Source organism: Hippoglossus hippoglossus, chromosome 23, assembly GCF_009819705.1.
Source record: "Hippoglossus hippoglossus isolate fHipHip1 chromosome 23, fHipHip1.pri, whole genome shotgun sequence".
In the NCBI taxonomy this organism is placed as follows: Eukaryota; Metazoa; Chordata; class Actinopteri; order Pleuronectiformes; family Pleuronectidae; genus Hippoglossus; species Hippoglossus hippoglossus.
Genome location: NC_047173.1, coordinates 910,009 through 921,401, shown reverse-complemented (window position 1 = coordinate 921,401; position 11,393 = coordinate 910,009). Strand labels below are relative to the sequence as shown.

The 11,393-nt window shown below is 40.7% G+C and overlaps 2 protein-coding genes across 2 annotated transcripts; both read left to right on the top strand.

Moving 5' to 3' along the window:
- The first annotated feature begins 231 nt into the window (after positions 1 to 231).
- LOC117757714 lies at positions 232 to 6,393 on the top strand. Its single transcript, XM_034579093.1, has 4 exons — positions 232 to 456; positions 1,841 to 2,077; positions 2,223 to 2,630; positions 6,101 to 6,393. Exons 1-4 carry the CDS (start codon positions 285 to 287, stop codon positions 6,391 to 6,393), a joined length of 1,110 nt encoding a protein of 369 aa, XP_034434984.1. The 5' UTR covers positions 232 to 284.
- A 1,107-nt stretch (positions 6,394 to 7,500) lies between these two features.
- LOC117757413 (zinc finger protein 239-like) lies at positions 7,501 to 10,142 on the top strand. Its single transcript, XM_034578566.1, has 2 exons — positions 7,501 to 7,770; positions 8,865 to 10,142. Exons 1-2 carry the CDS (start codon positions 7,599 to 7,601, stop codon positions 9,806 to 9,808), a joined length of 1,116 nt encoding a protein of 371 aa, XP_034434457.1. The 5' UTR covers positions 7,501 to 7,598; the 3' UTR covers positions 9,809 to 10,142.
- Positions 10,143 to 11,393: the final 1,251 nt, after the last annotated feature.

Below are 11,393 nucleotides of genomic sequence, written 5' to 3'. Positions count from 1 at the left end.
TAAAGAAATCAAGGAATATACATCATCTTCTAATGAACTACTTAAGAGAAACAGGACTAAAACATAATTTCATTTTTGTTTTGTTTTGTTTGCTGCCAATCTACTGCTCCACACTCCAGTCCAGAAGGTGGCGGTACTGGTTTGCTAACCACCAATAAACACCAGAAGAAGAGTAAAAGAAGAATCCAAAATCAGCGGAGGTGAACACCGGAAGCTTCATCAGCGTGTTTGAGTGGAAGCAGCGCGAAGACGATAATAAACACATCAGTGGTGGAGAAGCAACAATGTCTTCAGTTCAGGGTTTGAGAGAGTTTGTCAGTGAGCGACTAACTTCTGCTGCTGAAGAAATATTCAGAGTCTTTGAACAAACTGTCGTCGAGTACGAGAAAGAGATCGTTCGTCAGCGCAGGTTGTTGGATATCGTTTGGAAACCTGAGATAAAGCTTCACAGGACAAGTGAGTACAAACACAGTGGTCTTCATGAAACTAACACCAAGGAGGTTATGTTTTTCCTTTTGTCTGTTTGTGAGTTTGCAGGATTAAGCAAAAACTACTGGTCTGATTACTACAAAACTTGGTGAAAGAATGTGATATGTGTCAGTAAAGAATTCATTCAACTTTAGCGCGGATCCAGGAATGTTCTTTAATATTCGGCATTTCCAACAGAATTCATTCACTCTATGGTGGTGGCGTTGCTCTCACACACAGACTACAGTTCTCACATGAGAGAAAACTGCTCCCTTCATCTCTATCAGACATTTACTTATGTATAAATACTCTAAACATTCACACCCTTTCCCTTTTATGTTAAAAACTGTTTCTTCTAATCAATATTCTAAACACAGATATTTTGTTGATGTTCTCAGTTGCACGTTGCATTTATTGCACTTCTGTCCTTCCTGGGAGGGATCCCTCACATGTGGCTCTCTCTGAGGTTTTTGTTCCCCTGTTAATAGTTTTTCCTCTTGTTGAGGGTTAAGTGCAGATGAGTTGTTAAGCCCTATTAGACAAATTGTGATTTGTGAATATGGGCTTTATAAATCAAATTTGATTAATTGATCTGCCACCTGCAGATCCGAGCAGAATTGGAGCTGAAACTATGAGGTCTGTCTGTGTGGAACTTTTTGGAAGAATACACAAACAAGCATGTGGCAAACAGTGCGACACACAGCTATAAAATGCAGCAAGGAAACTGTGGCAGGACAAATTATAATATGGCAGGCTGCTACAATCTAGATAAATAATGGGAAACACTGCTTTGACATCGCAAATCCTAATGTGACATTGTGCCCCCATTGTGTACGAGGAAAATTACATAAATCATAGAGGTGTGGGAATTTCTTGGATGCATCACGATGCAGACTTGGACGACTCTGCATCGATGCAGTCACTGAACATAATCGATCATGTTTACAGCTACGTTCATTGTTTTAGCGATGTCCCACCACAGCATAATTATAACCAGCGCTGCTTCAGGACAGACTCATTAAAGGTCCGGTCGTCCTGTGTCAGAGTCTCTGTTGGAGTCTGTTTCCTCCTCACTTCCCCTCTGACCTGCTCTCACTTTACAGTCTAACAATAAACACCATCACAGATCACAAGTTATTAGGACACGTACAGGACTGACGATTACTTTGTTTTGATTGTAGAGTTAATGAGACGCATGTTTAAACCTGCTACACAACACGAGACGTAACGTGAAGCGAAGTCAGGACATCAGGGTTAAAGTGACCGGAACGATCTGGAGACATGATCCGACATCATAGATATTATATTGCCAGATGTCCTTTTTTCCATCATCAAATTAGTGACCCAGTTATGTGTCCCCTTGTTCCTCCAGAGCTCCCGCAGCAACATGTATGTAGGAAGAAGAAGGAGGTTCTCACTGACCAGCAGCTCTGTGACCAGGAGACAAACTCTAGTCTGGACCAAGAGGACCCACAGACACCAACTGCTGCTGCTGAAGAAATACCCAGAGTCACTCAGAATATTATCCTTGAGTTCAATGAAGACATTAATTATCAGCGCAGACTACTGGATCTTGTTTGGAAACCTGAGATAAAACTACACAGGACAGGTGTGTAAAAGCAGAAGGGTCAAATGAAAACTAACACAGGAGCAGGAATCGTATGAAGTTCAAAGTGTTTTTATAGTATCTTTTATTGACTCTTACTCCCTCATCACATTAGTGCCCTATTTCTTGTGTGCATTTGCTCCTTTAGAGCTCCCACAGCAACATATCTGTAAGGAGGAGGAGGTTCTCAGTGACCAGGACAAGAACTCCAGTCTGGACCAAGAGGACCCAGAGCCTCCACAGATTAAAGAGGAGCAGGAGAGACTCTGCACCAGTCAGGAGGGAGAGCAGCCTGTACTGAAGCAGAAGAGCGATGCTGTTATGTTTACTCCTACTAATGAGGAGATCAACCACAGTGGACAAGAACCAAAGAGTGACCAGCTCCTCTCTCACAACTCTCCTGTAGCTGAGAGCCAAGATCAGAGAGGAAGCAATGATGTGGACCCGGGATCAACTACAGTTGAAGAGTCAAAGAGTAAGAAGAGAAAGATGACGCGTCACAGTGACTATGTAGACAACTCTTTCCCAACAAAGAGACACCGTAACACTCACACAGGTAAAAAGTGTTCAACATGTGACATTTGTGGGAAAAGTTTTAGATGTAAATCTGTATTAGTCGTACATATGAGAATCCACACAGGTGAGAAGCCGTATTCTTGCAAAACATGTGGCAAAGGTTTCACACGTCATTATAACCTGGAATATCACATGATGTCACACACAAGTGAGAAGCCATATCCTTGCAATAATTGTGGGAAAGCTTTTAAAACAAGATGTGTCTTAAATGTCCACATGAGGATTCACACGGGTGAGAAGCCGTATTCTTGCAAAACATGTGGGAAAGGTTTCAAACAGATTGGTGGGCTGAACTCTCACATGAGTGTCCACTCAGATGAGAGGTTGTATTCCTGTGAAACATGTGGGAAAAGGTTCAAGTATAAAAGCGTCATACTGGACCACATGAGAATCCACACAGGTGAGAAGCCATATTCTTGCAAAACATGTGGCAAATGTTTCGGACGTCATAATTACCTGAAATATCACATGATGTCACACACAAGGGAGAAGCCATATCCTTGCAATAATTGTGGGAAAGCTTTTAAAACAAGTTATGTCTTAAAAGTCCACATGAGGAATCACACTGGTGAGAAGCCCTATTTGTGCAAAACATGTGGGAAAAGCTTCAAGACTAAAAGCACCATGCTGTACCACATGAGAATTCACACGGGTGAGAAGCCCTATTTGTGCAAAACATGTGGGAAAAGCTTCAAGACTAAAAGCACCATGCTGGACCACATGAGAATCCACACAGGTGAGAAGCCATATTCTTGCAAAACATGTGGCAAAAGTTTTTCTCAGTTATCATCATTACATAGGCATATTAGGATTCATACAGTTTAACATTTGTAACTCACACTTTCTGAGAGCGACTGTAGGATTGTAATTTGCAACAAATGCAAAGGTTTCGAGAGGGGAGGAAATTTAACACTACCAATCTCATGAGTCACCTTAGAGTCTGTCATCGTGACGAAGATGTATTGCGAAAATACGAGGCGCTTGCAGCCAGAGATGCTATGGTGAAAAAAAGGCCAAAGCAAGTGTTAGTGCCACAGTGCTGCGAGGGGACTGACCAGACTGACGCTCCATCATGGAGCCCCACATTGGGCGCCACTGTGGCAATAGACCCTGCCTCCAGTAGAGTAGAGATCAGAGCGTCCTGGTTTAAAAAAGTGTATGGTCCACAATGTGTCTGATTTAATATGGTCTAGATGTGAATTTTTTGTTTGTTTTCACAAATAAAGTAAAGGTTTCACAAATTTGAAAGTTTATTTCAGACAGTCGTGATGCTTTACTAAAGATGGCCAACACATTTTCACTACAGTAAATGCCTCCAACATTGGAGGTACGTTCAGTAGAGGTGCAACTAAGTTTCCCCTGAACTGCTAAATCGGACGTTAACTTAAGCCTTGTCAACACATCATGCTTCATAACACATCCCTTTTCAAACAGCCTATGAAGTCCTTTTAGGTTTTCATCTTAAGGTTGAGGTCTTATCTTTATGTCCAGTCTGAATCTCTCTTACCTCATAGTGAACATGATCAGTTTGCTGTTCATCTTTTGGAAGTTACTGAAATGATTCAAGAAAATTAACATTGAAATAAAACAGTGTCAACCCAGTGAGAGAGGAAGCTAAATAATAATCCTGGTAACAGTAAGAGCCACAATTTACATGATTTCAGTAGTAAATAAAAAAAACATATGTTTGTCTCCAGAAAATAGGAAAACAAGACTAATTTATGTAAAGGTCGTTCAGTTTCATTCTATGTTTGTCAGTCAGTGCTTTAAAGGTGAGTTTGACTTCTGTGATGGGCTGACGAAGCCTTATGAAACTTTTCTTTACATTCTGTATATGAACATAAGATATTTTATGTTTTGTCTGGTCATTTCATTTTATTTGTTAATATACATCCATTCCTGCCATTCAGGCCTGCAACACATTCCCCAAAAAGTTGGGCCGGGGGCAATTTAGGGCTAGGAATGAGGTACAATGATGAAAAAATGAAGTGATTTGAAATAGGTGATGTCAACAGGTGATTGTAATCATGATTTGGTACAAAAGCAGCATTCAGGAAAGGCCTGGCTCTTTAGGAGCAAAGATGGGCCGAGGATCGCCAGTTTGCCAACAAATGTGTGAGAAAATTATTGATATGTTTAAAAACAGTGTTCCTCAAAGAAGGATAGGAAGGGATTTGGATATTTCATCCTCTACGATGCATAACATCATTAAAAGATTCAAGGAATCTGGAGGAATTTCAGTGCATAAAGAGCAAGTGCGAAAGTCTAAGGTGACTAACAGTGTTCTCCGATCCCTCAGACGACACTGCATCAAGAACCGTCATTTATCTATATGCAATATAACCACATGGGCTCAGGATTACTTTGGCAAACCGTTGTCAATCACTACAATACGTAGTTACATCCACAAATGCCAGTTAAAACTTTACTGTGCCAAAAGAAAACCTTATGTTAACCGTGTCTAGAAGCGCAGTAGACTTCTCTGGGCTCGAAGGCATCTGGGATGGACCATAATACAGTGGAAACGTGTATTGTGGTCAGACGAGTCAGTATTTCAGGTCTTTTTTGGAAGAAATGGACGCTGTGTACTCCTGACTAAAGATGGTCATGGTATGGGGTTGTGTTAGTGCCCTTTGCAAAGGTAACTTACACTTCTGTGATGGCACCATTAATGACGAAAAGTACATAAAGATTTTGGAGCAGAATCTGCTGGCTTCAAGACGACATCTTTTCCAGAGACATCCTAGCATATAGCAACAAGACAATGCAAAACCACATTGTGCACACATTACAAAGGCATGGCTGCGGAAGAAGAGGGTGGGAGTGCTGAACTGGCCTGCGTGCAGTCCAGACTTGTCCACAATAGAGAATATGTGGTGCATTTTAAAACGCAAAATGCGACAATGGAGACCCCGTACTGTTGCATACCTTAAGACTTGTTTGCTGGAAGAATGAGACAAAATGACCCCTGAAACACTTCATCACTTGGTGTCTTGAGTCCCTAAACGTCTTTAAAGCGTTGTGAAAAGGAATGGCAACATTACAAAGTGGTAAATGCTTTGCTGTTGCAAATTATTGTTTTCTATCAAATACTTTTTTATTTAAATAAATTGAGTTTTAATATACTATGCATTTAGTTAAAAGGGTGTGTGTTTACATTTTCTAGGACAGCCGGGCCTTTATCATTTGTGTGTACGCATGGTCTGAGGATGTTCTAAATTGGTTTGAACTCTGCGAATCGTACTCTGCGAATAAATTTAGGTACGAACATATAGATGAATCCCAGGTTTGTGCGTCAAACGTTCGTACCCACGGTTTAAGCACAGATTGAATTGTGAATAAGGCCCATTGTGCCCACCAAACAAGTCAAGAAGTTTCCAAACCAGAAGCCCTGGTTGAACAGTCCGGTACGTCAGATGCTGTGTGCTCAGTCTCTTACATTTCAATCAGGGAACGAGATGGAGTACAAAACAGCAAAGAACAGTCTGAGAAAAACGCTAAATGCTAAAAAGCGGTACAAGGAGAAACTGGACGGCACAGCCACAGGGATCACCAACTCCACCATCACCCTGCCTGAACAGCTCAACCAATTCTACACCCGCTTCGAGACCTCCAGCAGCAACACACAGGGACAACACACACTCGCACACCCAGACCACACAACCCACACAATTCCACACTCTGTGACTGGCTGTCAGATTTCCTCGCTGGCAGGCCGCAGTCTGTCTGAATTGGAAACATAACATCAAACAGCCTTGCGATGAACACTGGTACCCTGCAAGGATGTGTTCTCAGCCCTATGCTCTACACACTGTTCACATACGACTGCGTCGCCTCTCACAGGGACAACACCATCCTGAAATTATCTGACGACACCACAGTCATTGGACTTATTACTGGCGGTGTGGAAACAGCATATAGACGTGAGGTGTCTAGTCTGGTGACATGGTGGGAAGAGAACAACCTCACCCTCAACAAGGACAAGGCCAAGGAAATGATTGTGGACATGAGAAAGGAGAGGAGAACTCATTGGCCACTGTTCATCCGGGGGCTTGAGGTGGAGAGGCTGAGCAGCTTCAAATTCCTGGGTGTCTACATCAGTGATGACCTCACCTGGACACTAAACACCACCCAGCTGGACAAGAAAGCACAACAGTGGCTGTACTTCCTGAGGAGGCTGAGGAAATTCAGCATGTCACCAAAGATCCTCAGCAACTTGGGAGCACCACTGCAATGGAGACCACTGAGAGGATCACCAGGACATCACTACCCTCTCTGCAGGACATCTACCACTGCAGAGTCCACAGAAGAGCCTGCTCCATTGTCAAGGACCCCACCCACCCCCAACACGGACTGTTCACACCTCTGCCCTCTGGTAGAAGGTACAGACGTGGGAAATCCAGGACGTCCAGACTGAGGAACAGCTTTTATGCAACTGCCATCAGACTGTTAAACACTCACTGGCCCTGACACCACCCTGGACTACACCCAAACACACAGATCCTTCACTCTACTCTATATGACAAATAAAACACTTTGAAACTTTGAAACCGGAAAACTCACTCATGTATTGATAGTGTGAAAAATATAATGAATAAAGAAGGGAATTCATATCAGGATTATAATACGAAAAGCCAAATATTACATTGAAAAATTTGATACTAAAGAAATCAATATACATCATCTTCTAATGAACTACTTAAGAGAAACAGGACTAATTTCATTTTTGTTTTGTTTTGTTTGCTGTCAATCTACTGCTCCACACTCCAGTCCAGAAGGTGGCGGTAATGCGCCTATAAACTGTTTTGCCAATTGCCAATAAACACCAGAAGAAGAGTAAAAGAAGAATCCACAATCAGCGGAGGTGAACACCGGAAGCTTTATCAGCGTGTTTGAGTGGAAGCAGCGCGAAGACGATAATAAACACATCAGTGGTGGAGAAGCAACAATGTCTTCAGTTCAGGGTTTGAGAGAGTTTGTCAGTGAGCGACTAACTTCTGCTGCTGAAGAAATATTCAGAGTCTTTGAACAAACTGTCGTCGAGTACGAGAAAGAGATCGTTCGTCAGCGCAGGTTGTTGGATATCGTTTGGAAACCTGAGATAAAGCTTCACAGGACAAGTGAGTACAAACACATTGGTCTTCACGAGAAGGACTCAGAGGATCGTTCGGCTCTGCACGTACAGTTACTATTAGTGTCACCTGCACATGAATGGAAAACTTCAGGGGCATAAATTATTTCACTTTTACAGAAATAGCATGAACCAGTAAACATCTAACACCAGTCGCACAGTATGTATAAGACCAAGGAAATCTGACTTCACTCAAGCATCACTGAGGAAATTTGAAACAAAGACCAAACAATGGGCGTGAACGCATCGTGCTTTATTAACACATCCCTTTTCAAACAGCCTATGAAGTCCTTTTAGGTTTTCATCTTAAGGTTGAGGTCTTATCTTTATGTCCAGTCTGAATCTCTCTAACCTCATAGTGAACATGATCAGTTTGCTGTTCATCTTTTGGAAGTTACTGAAATGATTCAAGAAAATTAACATTGAAATAATAACAGTGTCAACCCAGTGAGAGAGGAAGCTAAATAATAATCCTGGTAACAGTAAGAGCCACAATTTACATGATTTCAGTAGTAAATAAAAAATGATGAAGCCATATGAAATTTATCTTTCTATTTGTCTTGTCACTGGGACAGTCCCTTTACAACACCTATATGATTTTAATTATTTTAGTTTCATGTGATTACAATAAAAGTCCAAAAAGACTGTGTCATGATTAAATCTCTAATACATTGATGTCGACATTCTGTATTATATATAGAATGGATTTGCGATACGTTACAATAAGTGGGGGATGGACCAAACTAAAAGATCAACTTACACGCTAAATACATTTACTCGAAGATGGTTTCTGTCATCTAATTGTTCTTATCATGCTGATGTATGTTCAAGTGATTTAAATGATTTACTTGATACTATAAAACTGGGGTGGAACATCATGATTGACAGCTGTCAGAGACTGACTATACTGTATATATTGGCTATACTGGATATCGTTTGGAAATCTGAGCTAAAGCAACACAAGACAGATGTGTACAAGTAGAATGGTCTTGATGAAAATACAGGAACAGGACTCATAAAGGATCCGTGTTTTTATTGCCTCTTTCTCCACCATCACATTATTGTGTCTCTTTTTTCCTCCAGAGCTCCCACAGTATGTCTGTAAGGAGAAGGAGGAGGTTCTCACTGAGCAGCAGCTCTGTGGCCAGGAGAGAAGCTCCAGTCTGGACCAAGAGGACCCAGAGCCTCCACAGATTAAAGAGGAGCGGGATGAACTCTGCAGCAGTCAGGAGGGAGAGCAGCTTGTACTGAAGAAGGAGAGTGATCCCTTTATGTTTACTCCTACTAATGAGGAGGTCGACCACAGTGGAGAAGAACCAAAGATTGACCAGCTCCTCTCTCACAACTCTCCTGTAGCTGAGAGCCAAGATCAGAGAGGAAGCGATGATATGGACCCGGGATCAACTAGAGATGAAGAGTCGAAGAGAAAGAAGACGCATCACGATAACACAAGTCACAGTGACAATGTAGACAACTCTTTCCCAACAAAGAGACACCGTAACACTCACAAAAGTAAAAAGTCTTTAACATGTGACACTTGTGGAAAATCGTTTAAGTTCAAGTCCTGGTTAATTATACATCTGAGAACCCACACAGGTGAGAGGCCATACCCTTGCAAGACCTGTGGTAAAGGCTTCACTGACATACCAACATTGAATGTTCATCTAAGAATCCATACAGGTGAGAGGCCATATATTTGTGAAATATGTGGGAAAAGTTTCAGAATTAAGACAGACTTGTTGCTCCACTTGAGAATCCACACAGGAGAGAAACCGTACTCCTGCAACACTTGTGGGAAAAGATTCAATCAGAAAACAAGTTTGAACAAGCATTTGAAAATTCACACAGGTGAGAAGCCATATTCTTGCGAGACTTGTGGGAGAGCTTTTAGACAAAATAGCATCCTTAAAAACCACATGAGAACCCACACAGGTGAGAAACCCTATGGTTGTGAAACATGTGCAAGAAGCTTCAGTTGTTCAAGATCATTGCAAAAGCACAATAGAATTCATTCAGATGAAAGTTGAATATTTATTGAACATGTGGGTGAGCTATCTGACTTTGATGTGTCTCACTTGGGAATCCCCATGAGATCACATTCAGCAGAGCAACATATTGGGTTTTTTCCAATATGTGGAAGAGGATTCAGTTGTTGTTCATGGACACAACACACAAGCCACATAAGTGAAAATCAGTTTACACAGGAGAAACAATCAAGATGAGACTTGTGTGGAGTTTATAAACTTATGCAGTTGCAAATACACTTTTGCAGTAGATAGATCTCTGCATTTCAATGTATTAAATTGATAAGAAGTCAGTGTCAAGTTATCATGGTTATTGTGATCACTCACTTATAATGGTCAAAAAGCTAATCTTTATACAAATGCTGTTTAATAGAACAGATTCATCATCATAATAATTTATTACATATAACTGACTAATCAAGTATAATTATTATAATAAAAATAATATGAATAAACACAACAGGATATGAATAAATAAAACAATATATATAGCATATACTACGGTTTATATACTTAATATTTATAACATTACATATTGTATTGTTATTGAATATCAGGTAAATATTCAAGAACAAATACCTATTAATATTCAGGGAAGACAAGCCTTTATTTTATTTTTTCTGAATTGCTAAAATGCATTTCCTGAAACATCTCCCCTTTTCTCAAAACAGTAAACACAAACACAAAAATTCAAGCTAAACTCACAAAACCTTTGTCTTGTTTGTAAAATCAAACAATTGATTCAAAACAATTTTATCTTTACCCTAAATCAAACACTGCCATCAACTGCATCAGCTAATGTATACACACTACTCAGAAATCATTACACACTACATAAATAAATACAAAAAAATGCAAAACACTGGGCATAGAAGGAAAAATAAATTCTTTCCTGAAAAAGTTCTGAAAATATTTACTGTAGGATATTTACACATTCCTGCACTTATTGAAACTCGTATGTTTACATTAGAGGAGTTTTTCTTGGGTATCTGGGTTTCGGTCATACACTCCACCGCCATGAGGATAAATCTTCTATAGGGTTTCGGGAGAGAGGGTCTGGTCCTACACGATGTTTAACATTTTGGTTGGTTCTGTGTTAATGATAACAGGGTAAATGGTTTGTATTTGTATAGCTTTTCTAGTCTTGATGACCACTCAAAGTGCTTTACAGTACAGTTTGCCATTTACCCATTCACACACACATTCATACAGTGCATCTATTAGCACTTTCTTTTTTTGTTCTATGAGGGGCAATTCGGCATGCAGATGGGGAAGACTGGGGATCGAACTGCCGACATTCTGGTTGGAGTACGACCTCTCTACCCCTCAGCCACAGCCACACAGGGTGTTAGTTGTTTTTAACCTTTGAGCCTCTGTGTGTCAGTCTGGGTCAAAGTGTGCCACACTGCTAAATGTGTTTAGTGAATGAGAATGGGTCTAGAGTTTTGATGTATATGTGCACATCAAATTCTGTCATAATGCTACAGTAGCATTACCAGTATACATGTACATGTATTTCCCAGAGCAAACTGTAAACAAGGATCTATCATAACAGCAAATACTGAATAAGAACAGCAGTTCTGGAAAG

Bases quoted from the DNA above. Each gene is read 5' to 3' on its own strand.
- LOC117757714 (XM_034579093.1), top strand. From the start codon at position 285: ATGTCTTCAGTTCAGGGTTTGAGAGAGTTTGTCAGTGAGCGACTAACT. The intron at 457-1,840 runs GTGAGTACAAAC...TTGTTCCTCCAG, and splicing joins GATAAAGCTTCACAGGACAA to AGCTCCCGCAGCAACATGTA. The intron at 2,631-6,100 runs GTAAAAAGTGTT...CATTTCAATCAG, and splicing joins ACACCGTAACACTCACACAG to GGAACGAGATGGAGTACAAA.
- LOC117757413 (XM_034578566.1), top strand. From the start codon at position 7,599: ATGTCTTCAGTTCAGGGTTTGAGAGAGTTTGTCAGTGAGCGACTAACT. The intron at 7,771-8,864 runs GTGAGTACAAAC...TTTTTCCTCCAG, and splicing joins GATAAAGCTTCACAGGACAA to AGCTCCCACAGTATGTCTGT.